This window comes from Lonchura striata, chromosome 4 (assembly GCF_050655825.1).
Source record: "Lonchura striata isolate lonStrDom1 chromosome 4, ASM5065582v1, whole genome shotgun sequence".
Classification (NCBI taxonomy): Eukaryota; Metazoa; Chordata; class Aves; order Passeriformes; family Estrildidae; genus Lonchura; species Lonchura striata.
Window position 1 is genome coordinate 64,169,172 of NC_140706.1, and position 12,339 is coordinate 64,181,510.

Consider the following 12,339-nt stretch of genomic DNA (forward strand, 5'->3'; position numbering starts at 1 on the left):
ATAATTGATCTATGCAACCTTGAAGCTGAGCAGCCCAGTGTTCCCTAAGGCTCTGTGCTGTGGTTATTTTATGAATTTGCAACTAAAGCAATTCCTTCTGAACTGATCAAGGGTTGTTAAAATTATACAGGTTACTTAGGGCCTTGGCTGCCTTTAGCTAAGCAATTCTCATTTGTCCTGCATTGTCCCTCCCTGTTCTCTCAGGGTAGACTGCCTGTTCCTTGGTACTTGTCATCTGTTTTTACAGAAATTTGTCTTTTTCTCTGCCTTCAATAAAGAAATAATCTCCATCTTCAGTAAATAGCTATACAGAGTGACTCAAAGAAATATTGTTGTTTCATGATTCGTATATGACATTTGGTCTTGCTCGGTGCAAGAGTATTCTGAAGATGAAAGTAATCCGGGGGGTTTGTCTGCTCTAAATTGTTTAGACAGATTTGGATGTGAATTTTCTTGGATATTAACTCTACTGATCTAGGCTGTGTGAGGATTCTAGCTGGTGAATCTGAAACCTTATAGCTCTGGAGAGAAGTCTTGTTAACAGCCCTTTCTCCAGTGCAGCTTTGAGTTCTGTCTATTGAATTATACAGGAGAATTGTTACTTACTTTTCAAGAACAATTGATGGTCTAGGAATGCAAAATGCTGTACACAATCAGCCTTTCATATTGTAGTAGCACTTCTGTGTCCCGTGCCAGTGTCCCCCCAGTGTGCTATGCTCAGTTTAAGGTGAAAATGGTGTGATATCTAAATTCTGTTTGGAAATGAACTTTTTTAGATCCTTCACCACCTGTTAAATCAGTTCTTCTTACAGTGGCTTTGTGTGTTTTTCAGGTATAGAACTGCTGTAGATTTTTTTGTGGCAATGGTAATGATATGCATTTTCATGCAAGTTGCTATGTTGTAGCTATTTTCATTTTTATTTCCTGCCAGTCTTGAGGGCTTTGTATTTTGAAGTTCAGTGTTTTAGCTGTTAAAGTTGGTTTCTTCCTCTTTTCTGAGAATCTGAGTTACTGCTTAATTTACCTAAAAGGCCAATGTTGGTATAATGGTGGATACTTTTAATATGCTAAGATAGCTAAAAACAGCAATAAAAATAACCTGTAGTTTAAAACATTGCAACAGGTATGTATTTGAGTCCTGAACAAAGCAATGGGAAAGACCTAGCCTGTCATGATGATTCGTTGAGAACTGGGGTGTAGGTTTTGGGCTGATTGTGTGATCTGCTGCAGGGGAGACTGGGAGAGTAAACAGTGAGGTAATGAAGACAAAAAGCAGTGGGGAAAAGAAGAGATGTATTGTTATGAGTTGGGAATAATCAACCAAAGCAGTTTCAGAAGAAGTGATGAAAAATAATTGATGAACCACAAACCAGAAAGAGACAGCTTTAAGAAATAGTTCATCATGATAGTGTGTCTGCACTCCTTGTAACTGCTCTTACAAGCTAAGCAATTTTTATTATGACAGTTTAATTTTATATACATAGCTCATGCATTTCATCATTGCTTTTTGCAGTGGTGTAAAAGCCAAGAAGAGATAAAATTGTGTTCAGACCACCTCCTGAGTTCTAGAAAGGTCTGGTTGCATCCCATAGTTTTAAGGAGAAGCAGCAGTGGCGATCACTTGTGGTTCTGAAATATGGATTACATACGTAGGCTGTTCTGTAACATGATTTAAGAATCTGTACTACAGCCAGAATTGTGACATTCCCCTGGAAGTTGCACAGAATGTTGCATTCTGTTGCCTTCATTGGAGCTGTTAAATTAAATACAAATGGAAGAAAATTTTGGAATTTTCAGAAGGACAGCATCCAGTGAAATACTGCATCTCCACTTACTGGAAAGTTTTCTTAGAGTTTTTTGTTTGTGATTAAAAGGACATTGGCACTGGTGAATTATTTATTTTGTGACTTTTGGTTGGTTTGTTTGTTTTTATATAGGTTGCTCGAGGAAGGAAATCACTGAACACTGGGAATGGCTGGAACAGAATTTGTTGCAAACTCTTTCAATCTTTGAAAATGAGAATGACATAAATACATTTGTCAGAGGAAAAATACAGGTAGTGTATTAATTACTACAAATGTTGTTAATGATAAATATGACTGGGGAAAGAAAAGTGATGTGAATATGAAACAAATTGGAGTAGTCCCCAGGCTGCTCTGCCTTTTTGAAGGACTACCAGCTGTTAAGTAGCAACACGTGTGTAAAACTCAGGGAAACTGGGAATAGTGCACATAGCTTACAGCAGTGTGATTTTTTTAAGAAACCCATATAAATATGTAGACAAGTCTTAAGGCATTGTAAGTTCTAAAATTAATTGCACTGTCTTAAACTTTGAGAGTTGTTTGTGCAACTGTTTTTCCATTGCAAGGCTTAATTTTATTTTTTTAATGCACTCATAATGTCTCCTCCCCTCTTCTGTGTAGTTAAATCTTGTAGTATTGACACTTCATATAGGTGTTAAGGGTTGCTGGTTCATTGATTTGTTTGCTTAGTGGAGAGTGGGAGTGTTGGTTTTCTCAGAATTTCTTTTTCTCTTCATAGGTCAGATAACTATACTGGCAAAAAGTATTTTTTTGTACTAAGAATTATCTAAAAATACATACTTTGTTCAACAATTGTAAGAAAATTTGATGTATTTACTGGTGCATGTTCAAAGTGTTGGATTTGTCTGATTTCTCTTTTAACATTTCCTATAGTAAATCAGCTCTCTTATGAATCCCACAGTTTCTTGTGTTTCCCCAGTGAATCAGGTATGAGTGCTACAGATGATCATAGGAATATCTCATACGTGAAGACGTCTGTGTTTCAAAATATAATCCTTAAGGAAATTGTTACTTCTTAGAGTTGGATGAATACTATATGTGAATAGTTCTCTATCTTATACTCTGCTCTTCATGTAAATATGGAGCAAGTTGAAGGCAAAAAGTCACAAAAAAGGCAAAAATTTTATAACTTTTATATAAAAGACAAGAGAGATTATTGTAAAGAAGATTGGGAAAATAAGCAAATAAAACAGAGCTTCAGTATAGAACAGAAGGAACCATAGTTTTTAAAAATAGCCAAAAACATTTTTTCACCTGTTGCCTCTTCAAATTTCATGAGGGTCATCTGCACCTGAAAGTGGGAATTTTGTTTCCATCCTATTAGTATATCTAATTTAAGATTTTTTTTTTTATTTCTTTCTGCCCCTCCACCCCCCACTTTTTGCTCTTCTGTGCTCAAGGTCCAATAAGAGGGGTTATAGATGTAATATATAATTTTTGCTAAAGAACAGTAGTTCCTTTTCTCCCCCAGTAAGAGGGGTGATAGAAGTAATATAAAATTTTCCCTAAAGAACAAACTTTCCTTTTTTCCTTCCCTTCAGAAAAATTTCATGTGAAATCCTATGTTTGTTTCCCCAGGAGGGAAGAGGAAAATACTGCAGAACGGAAGTGCTTCACAGGGCTGTTAAAAGTATTTGAGTTAGGCTGGTTAATTTAAAACAAGGTACTGGCAAGTGGTTGGTGTTTGGTTGCTTTTGACTTAGGCACAGTAGGGAGTAAGCCTGAAATAAAGTAAATAACTACATAAGCCAAAGAGTGAGCAGAAGAACAAGAGCTCACTGAACGACTTCCTTGGCATTGCAATAACCGTTGTGCCCTGTGGCATGGATAGCAGTGGGAATTAGGATATCTGATAGCCCATTGCTACTAACAGGATGTGTCCCTTTTTTTTATTCCCTGCCAGGGCATCATTGCTGAGTACAACAAGATCAATGGCATCAAAGAGGATGATGACACAGAAAAATTCAAGGAAGCCATAGTGAAATTTCACAAGCTGTTTGGGATGCCAGAGGAAGAGAAATTAGTGAACTACTACTCCTGCAGTTACTGGAAAGGGAAGGTTCCCCGTCAGGGCTGGGTGTATCTCAGCATTAATCACCTTTGCTTTTACTCTTTTCTCATGGGCAGGGAAGGTATGTTTTCAGTCGAATGGTAATTTGTGCATCTAAAAATGGTTAGGAAATCTCCTGTAGGTTGTTACTTTTCATGTACTGATCACTGAGGGTACAAAGACACTACTGAAGAAAAGAGAAGCAGGGAACAATTCCCTGATTTGTCACACTGCTTAACTGTGTGCTTGTTCCCTTGTTTGTTTGGTCTTTATCAAAGTAGTTCTCTGTAAAATGGTACTTGGCATTTCTTAGGGACATGGTTCACCTCAGGAGCTATGCCCAAAAGGAAACAGGGACAAGATCACACCAGTTCTGGCTTTCTCTTCTGTTCTTACACAATCCTCAAGTACTAGTCTGGCACACTTTGCAACCTTAAATGACACATCTACATTTGTTCAACACCAGAACGTCAGAAAGGTTTCAGAGGAGACCCAGAATAAAGAACTGCATCCATATTTTGGATGCAATCAGTCTGCTCTACAGGGAGTTAATTCAAAGCACTATGGAGGTGAACAAATAAGCAGTATTTGGTTATGGGCAATGGATCAGTCCTGGGATTTACCCTCTGCTTTAAAGACACCACCTGTATTGGTGTTGGGAGAAAAGCTAAGGTTCTGTCTTGGCTGTTATATTTGAAACTTTTTACTGTATAAAAATAACACAAGCCTGTCTGATGTGCTTTGACTGTATTTCTTTGCTTACAGAGGAAAAGAGGACATCAGAGTCTGAGCAAGTGCACTGACAGTGATAACTCATGTTAACTTACTTAGCTTTGTAATGCTTGTGGTATTCTGTAAATAAAGTAAATGATATTTAAACTCTTTAATCTCCTGTTTGTCAGGTGATAGTGGTTTGTTTGTACAAACTTGATCTGTTTATGCTGTGCACCCAACTTTTCAGGATGCTAGAACAAGTCAGTTGAATGCATTTTATAGGAAGAGAAAGCTAAAAGCTCCTGAATATGCTCATTTTTATACTGAATCTTGTTTTTTTGTTTGCTCCTGTTCAGCAAAGTTAGTTATCCGTTGGGTTGATATCACTCAGCTTGAGAAAAATGCTACACTGCTCTTCCCTGATATGATCAAAGTGAGCACGAGGTCAAGTGAACATTTCTTCTCAGTATTCCTTAATATCAGTGAGACATTTAAACTAATGGAACAGCTTGCCAATATAGCTATGCGACAGCTTTTGGACAATGAAGGATTTGAACAAGACAGGTCATTACCCAAACTGAAAAAGAAATCCCCCAAAAAAGTATCTGCTCTAAAACGGTAGGTAGCATTGGCTCTTACTCATCTGTTCCTCCTCAGTCCTTTTACTTGTAGGATTTTGTCCAAAAGTTTTCTAATGTTGCAGCCATTTACTGTTACTCCAAAAGGAATGATTGATTCCAACAGTGGCAAAATATGAATAATTATTTAAATGTAATTACTTGGTATCTTGTTGAAATAGGAAATGGAAAACATTTGAATGCAAGCATGTTGCAAAAATAAACTTTCTTGAGCCAAATGCTCATTTGTTCAGAAGCTCTTTAGTGTATCTCCTGACACTGGCCACATTTTGGTATCTGTTGTAAGGCCATTTTATGTCTGTATGGGAGGGTGGGAAAGTGATTAATGTGTAATTAAGAACTGTGATTAGCATTCATACTTGGTCTTATCACTGGTATTGAGAAATTAGAATCTAGATTATTCATTCTATCTGGAATATAGTTTAGGTAAAAGTGATACAAAAATTGACATAAAATTCTAATTTCTTCTTTTATATCACACTACAGCTTATTAGTTTCACTTTCATTTTTCCTCTGTATGTCATTCATTTTAGTGTACCATACAGACTTATAGACAGTGCTTGTTTATGTTTCTCATGATTTAGTGATATGTGACATGCATTATATCATGTCTGTTAGTCCTTATTGTTGAGTGCTTTGCACTGAATGCATTATCAAGTCTAAGTCTTTAAATTGTCACCAAACTCTAAGGATTCCATAATGTTAATAAAAAAGCCTCAAATAAGCATTTTTTAATTATTGTTAACAAAAAGTGGATTCACTGTATATATTCTCAGAAAGTACAGCTGAATATGAAAAGCTCACTCAGTCTTTCCCCTCTGAGAAGTAAGGATGAATGTCCGAGTCATTCATGGCAGCCTTTTCTTTTCATGTAGTTTTAGAACCGTCCAAAAGTGAAGAATATGTCTCCACTATATGCAAATTATTTCTAACTTTTCTGTACACTCCTTGCTTAGCTGAGTTATACATTGCGATGATTTGCATAAAATCGTAAAATGTATTTTTTATTCCTTAAACCAAGAAAATCTTCCTGTGGGTTTTTTCAGGGATCTTGATGCCAGAGCAAAGAGCGAGAGATACCGTGCATTGTTCCGACTTCCCAAGGATGAGAAATTAGATGGACACACAGACTGTACTCTTTGGACTCCTTTCAACAAAATGCATATTTTGGGTCAGATGTTTGTTTCTACAAACTACATTTGCTTTACTAGTAAAGAAGAGAACTTGTGCAGCCTTATTATCCCTCTTCGAGAGGTAAATATTTGTATTTTTAAATTTATAGGGCAAGTAATAAAGCAATATCTTATATTTCAGCTTAGCTTTGATTTTTTTTATTTTGTTGGAGTTTTTTTACTATTATTTTTTTTATTCTTTTTGGAGAAAAGCCTCTTTTTATCCTTTTAATCTCTTGGGAGCATGCCATATTGATGTGTTCTAAGTAACATTTAATGAGTGTATCTTAGTTCACAGTTCCTGCTAATAAAACTCACACAGTTTTTTCCATCAGTTTTCATAACCCTTTTGAGTTCTTCCTCTCTCATAACTTGTATTCTGATTTACAGCCCAATTTTAGATTTTTTGTGCCTCATAGGAAGGAGTGGAGGGTGAAACTTCCTAGTTTGATGAGTGGAAATTCTGGTAAAGAATCTGTCAGATAAAATTTGCCTTTGTCAGATGTAAAAAGATTCATAATCCCAAAGTTTTGAATTACCTCTTCACATAGACTTGCAATTGTTTATTCTTGTATGTGGAAAATATTTTGTCAGTATTTTTCAAATTGGTGTGTTTCCCTATTTAAAGCTGGTTACTTAAAGCAGATCATCAATAAGAAGAGTTTCCTTGATGCAATGAAAAATAATTATGTTGGGGAATTTTTAATGTTTGACTTGATTTGTGAGTTAATGGAAAATTGTGGTAAGTGTTGGAAGTAGTAGCAAAGCTGAGTAACCAAAGACAGTTTGGCTTGACTGAAGAACCATGGAATATTTCAAGGCCCTGTTTTCCCCTGCAAATCATTAAGAGTAAAATGGGTACTTGTTCAGAAACTTTGAAGTACAGCTTCTCAGCAGCTTGTTGCAACAATTTTGGTTATTTGGGATGAGGTATTCAATTATGGTTGTACTGTTCATCTAAAAATCAAAGGGAATGGCAATCCTGCAGGTAAAGAGGTGAAGGAGCAGTCAAAGTCTTCATTTAACAGGACCTCTTTTCCTGGATGCAGATTCAGCAACTGCTTTGGATAGCCACAGTCACAGCAGCATGGGATTCAGGGCATCTCTAAAGCTTTAAGAGACAGAAGTTGCTGAAGGAATAAGTGCTTCTGTTTGAACAGCTTCATGTCTCAGCACCAGCAAGGAGAACAGTAAACCAGGGGGTACTGCCAGTCCTCAGAACATCTGATCAGTACCTTTAGTAATTAAAGGAAAGCTTTCTATTTAATTAAATCTTTGGGTTAAACCCTAAGTTAATTCCAGTGTTCTGTAATATCCTGGAGGTGTTTTGACAGATGAGACAATAGCAAAACATTGATTCAGAAATTATGGTGGGGAAGGATGGTTTTCAGTGACTGACTGCGCTGCTCACTGCATCTTCAGCAGGTGCCCTCTCCAAGACAAAGCACTTCAGATATGTGTGTATCTCTACTGAATAGGAAATAAGTGGATATCACCTCTCATTATAGCGGAGATATAATTGAGCTTGCTTTAATAATGTCTGTCCTGTGCCTTTAGAACTTGCCTGTCTTGTGTGCTGATTGCACTAGAAGAGCTCTTAAATGGAACAGGAGACATAGGGAACACTTTTCATCTAACTTTAATATGCTATGAATAAAGTCCTTTATGTTAACAAGAAACAAGTAGATTTGTAGTTAACAGAAAAATAAAAGAAAGTGGGGAGAACAGAGAAGTGGCTTAGTCCCTGAGCAGTGCACTGCAGTCTTTAAGTCTTCAAAGAGAATGTATGAAAAATGGTTACCCTGTCCATTTAGTTAGAGAGCTATTAATATTGTAGGACTCATGTCTTACCATTGGTTTCTGTTTTTAAAAGCGTTAAAGGAGCAAAAGTCAAAGTCCTAGCAAAATTAAATGTCCCACTTTCTATTCTGGAGGCAGTAAGTCAGTTTTCACTACCTAAGAAATAATCTAAAGTAATAAAAGCAGTGGTTAAAAGTATTTATAATTGTGATTTGTGTTTTGTTTGATGTATGAACTGCACAAACTTGGAGGATTGATATGTTTATAAGGTAATAGTTGGTAATGTTTAGGACACACAACTGTTATGTAATTCAACAGTGTATGTATGACTTATCCCTGAGATTTCTTTGTGTTCATGTGCTTTACCAAAACCTCAGGGAACTCATTCCCTGTACTCAGTAGATTGTGGTATGAGTACTTTTTACAGGTTGGAGATCAGTTAGATTAGTGACTCTTTCCCTGACAACTGAAGGCCATACAGAAGCCTCCACCTTACATGGTTAGATATTTTCCCTTGTAAGGGAAGACATGGAGTTAATTTCCCTTTGTTGCAAGTTCCTGTGTACTGTGAAAATGCAGTTAAAATAACACTATGCAACTGTTTTCACAGTGTGAAACTGTAGTGCAGTTGTACAGGAGCATCATCTCAGAAATTATTTATTCATATGTATTGGCAGTAAAAGGTAGGCCAAGGTTTCTGTGGCCTGTGCTGATTGTGTAAGGAAGCAAGAGAGGGATTTGGAAGTCCTAGAAAAAAGCGGATAGATTTGTATCCCACAGATTAAATTTTGTTTTAAAATATGGTCTAAGGAAAATCAGCTAAGTAGTGCAGGGGAGTTTTGATGGAAAATGTATTTAAACCAGTTGTTTGAGGGATTCAGCCTTTATCTTTCAGTCTTGTGAGCCCTTGTATGCAAACCATGTTTTCTGGCAAAGGGATGTCCATAGTGATTTGATATAAGGGTGGAAGGAGCATGGGTTTTTGTATTAAGATGTTTTCTTAGACCAAGCAGTTTGATTAACTAAAGATCTTAAGCTGTAGCAACTGTCTCTTCTAGGTGACAATAGTGGAAAAGGCAGACAGCTCCAGTGTGCTGCCCAGTCCACTGTCAATCAGCACAAAAAACAGAATGACATTCCTCTTTGCCAACTTGAAAGACAGAGACTTCCTTGTACAGAGGATCTCAGACTTCCTGCAACAAACCACTTCAAAAATATACTTGGATAAAAATATTTCTGGAAGCTATATCAGCTCAGATGATGAGGTATGTTAAAGAACATGAATAATTTTCTAGAAGAGGAATTTAACTGGTGTGGAGAGAGGAAACATCTTTTAAGTTTTTGTGAAGCTAAACCTTTAGGCACAGAAATGTGCCCTCTTTTGTGTTAATGCCTTTGAGCTGAAGTGTTCAAATTTGTCAGTTAGGATATCTATATTTTTCATGTTAAATCTAAGAGAAATTGTCATTGCTGAGGAAGACCTACTCTAACTCTTGCTGTCACATTCTGAAATTACCATGTATCTTGCTGGCACGTATCATAGTCAATTAACTGGTTAATTGAATAGTACTTTTAATATCTATTTACTTATCCAACTCCAATGTAATTCTGGAATTGTAATAATTTGAAGAACTTATCAGTTGGCCTGAAACTCCTTTTATTCAAGACTTCAGCTGCTAAATCCCATTTTTTGATTCTTCTGGAAGCTATGTCTGAGCTGAGCAGGTTTGCATGTGCACTGCAAATGAACTTTGGAACATTTGACCTTGCAGGAAAAAGCCAGCCTTGTCCTAAACATCAAATGACCCTATTCTGAACGACCTCCTTATATATGTGTGCAAAGTAAATGGTTCTTAAAAGTTATGATTAAATACATTTTCTTAGGTGCTTTGAATGTCAAGCCTTCTGTTGAATTCCAGCTTTTATGAATGAAATTCAGATGCTTCATATAACAACCTTATCAGTTCTGTTAAACCCAGCAAAGTATACCAATTCAGATCTCATAGTAGAAGAGGCTTTTGTGGTATATAATTTTGGTATTATGTAGGTAGCTCTCACATTCCCAGTCTGTCCTAAGCCATACCTTAGTACTGTCCTGAGGAGCCCTAGCCTGTTGGCCATGTGTGTCTTAAAAGAACTTTTCTACTTGCTTTGTTGATGGCAAGGTATAATTACTGTGTTATTGTATACCAGAGCATGTAGGCATTTATAGTGCTGGAACTTTTGCTGTAAATGGATCTAAATATTCTACCTGCTGAATTATAAACACAAATTAATTGTAAGCATTGCTACAATTTGTAATATGACTTCATATCTAGATAGGCATGACTGACTTGCAATTTCAGGCATTTGACGTGAACTGCTCTATGAGATTTTACTGTGATGCAATTTCAAAGCTTTTTGAGAAGTCAGGAAATATTTCAAAATACTTTTCTTCCAAATCACAATCTAGCAGTCCTATGATGTTGACAGATCAAGGAAGCTGTTTCAATTGCCCAATGCTACTTAGGGTTAACATTATCCTAGCAATTCTAGTTCTAGAATTTGGTTTTGTTTCAGGAGAGCTGTTGAGAAACTGGAAGATATTTCATTATTCTTCACTGGTCTAATTTCTGCTGGCTTATATTTTTGTTAACAGTTAGCATGTATAAATTTTGAAGTAAAGTGAAGTAAAAAGTCCAGACACTGGCTCATCTTTATGCCTATATTTCTTGTGACTACTTTCTACAGGTGTTTACAAGGTCAAGTAGTTTGATTTCTGCCAGTCCTCACAAAAGCCTGAGCTCTGAGTCAGAGGGAGAGCGACAATTCAACCTCAATGATAACGGTATTCCAACAGCAACTCAAGCTTTAATGACAATGTATCGGCGCAGATCACCTGAGGAGTTCAACCCTAAGCTGGTAAAATACACCTCTGAGTGCTCCACCTGATTAAAAAGGCTGTTAAATTATGTTTGCCTTAAAACCCATGTTGCTGACCCAGAAGAGTTTCATTCTGCCAGACATTTAAGAAGAGGAAGTATTTTTCACTGAAGTAAAGGCTTGAACATGTTGTTTTACCAATACAAATAACTTCACTACATAAAAGCAAAGTTTGATTGTTGTTCAAGGAGAGATTGTATTCTGGCTCTTAAATATAACTGCTTCTTTTAACAGCAAGGTCTACTGGCATAGAAACTAGGGAATGGGAGGAAGCAGCCCATTAAGAAAGTAACTAGACTGTAGCCAAGTTATTTCTTGCTCACTTGGAAGGTTAGGCTATTGCAGGTTTTTTAGCACCCAAGATTTTAGTGGGTCAGAGTGTTAGAAAGAGAAGATGCATCTCTATGTCTGCCTTTCTTTGCTTTTAGGCCAAGGAGTTCCTGAAGGAACAGGCCTGGAAGATTCACTTTGCTGAATATGGCCAAGGGGTCTGTATGTATCGTACAGAGAAAACAAGAGACCTTGTGCTAAAGGGCATTCCAGAAAGCATGAGAGGGGAACTTTGGCTACTCTTTTCAGGTAGGTTTTTGTTTGAGTGTGTCTGTGAGATATAAGCAAAGCATGAGGGAAGAACGGATTTCAAAGGTGATTAAAGGTGCAGATAAGTGTCTGAAAATATTAGGAGTAAGTAAGGCTGTGATTGTTAGCAGGCACCAGACAAGTTTAGACAACATTTCAGTTCAGATCAGCAAATACCCTTTCTCAAACAGGCTCACTATTAGGGAAGAATACATAAAAAGCAGAACTCGTATTCAGTAACCAGAAGTCAGTAGTTTAGGGACCTTCTAGATGTTCAGCAGCCACCAGCAAGCCTAATTCCCATTTATTTAATAATTTATGGATCCAAGTAAGTTTTTGGCCTTCACAGCAACTGTTGCAAGGAATTCCAAAGTTTAGGCATGTTGCATGGAGCCACAATCTTCTTTTTTTGTTGATATAAAACAAAAGCTACTCTAAGTTTGTATTAAGTGTTTCCACTATGTAAAAAAATGGTGAGAAAATATTTATCTGGTTTTCTGTGACATAAGGGATTCTCTAGATATGTGTCCACTTAAAGTTGTTTTGTTTTTTTTTTTTGAAGTTGAAGAATTTTGTTACTAGTTATATGGAAATCAATCCTACCTCAAGCATTTTTCATAACCTATCACCATATGCCTTCT

At 36.7% G+C, this 12,339-nt stretch overlaps 1 protein-coding gene across 1 annotated transcript in view; it reads left to right on the forward strand.

Annotated features, from left to right (window-relative positions):
- The window catches only part of TBC1D9 (TBC1 domain family member 9), a 45,979-nt gene that overhangs the window by 15,881 nt on the left and 17,759 nt on the right, over positions 1-12,339 (forward strand). Inside the window, exons 3-9 of the mRNA XM_021526497.4 lie at positions 1,938-2,056; positions 3,727-3,955; positions 4,944-5,205; positions 6,272-6,479; positions 9,256-9,462; positions 10,928-11,098; positions 11,548-11,698. Of these exons, the coding sequence (XP_021382172.2) occupies positions 1,938-2,056; positions 3,727-3,955; positions 4,944-5,205; positions 6,272-6,479; positions 9,256-9,462; positions 10,928-11,098; positions 11,548-11,698 (1,347 nt within the window). The remainder of the gene's footprint in view (positions 1-1,937; positions 2,057-3,726; positions 3,956-4,943; positions 5,206-6,271; positions 6,480-9,255; positions 9,463-10,927; positions 11,099-11,547; positions 11,699-12,339) is intronic.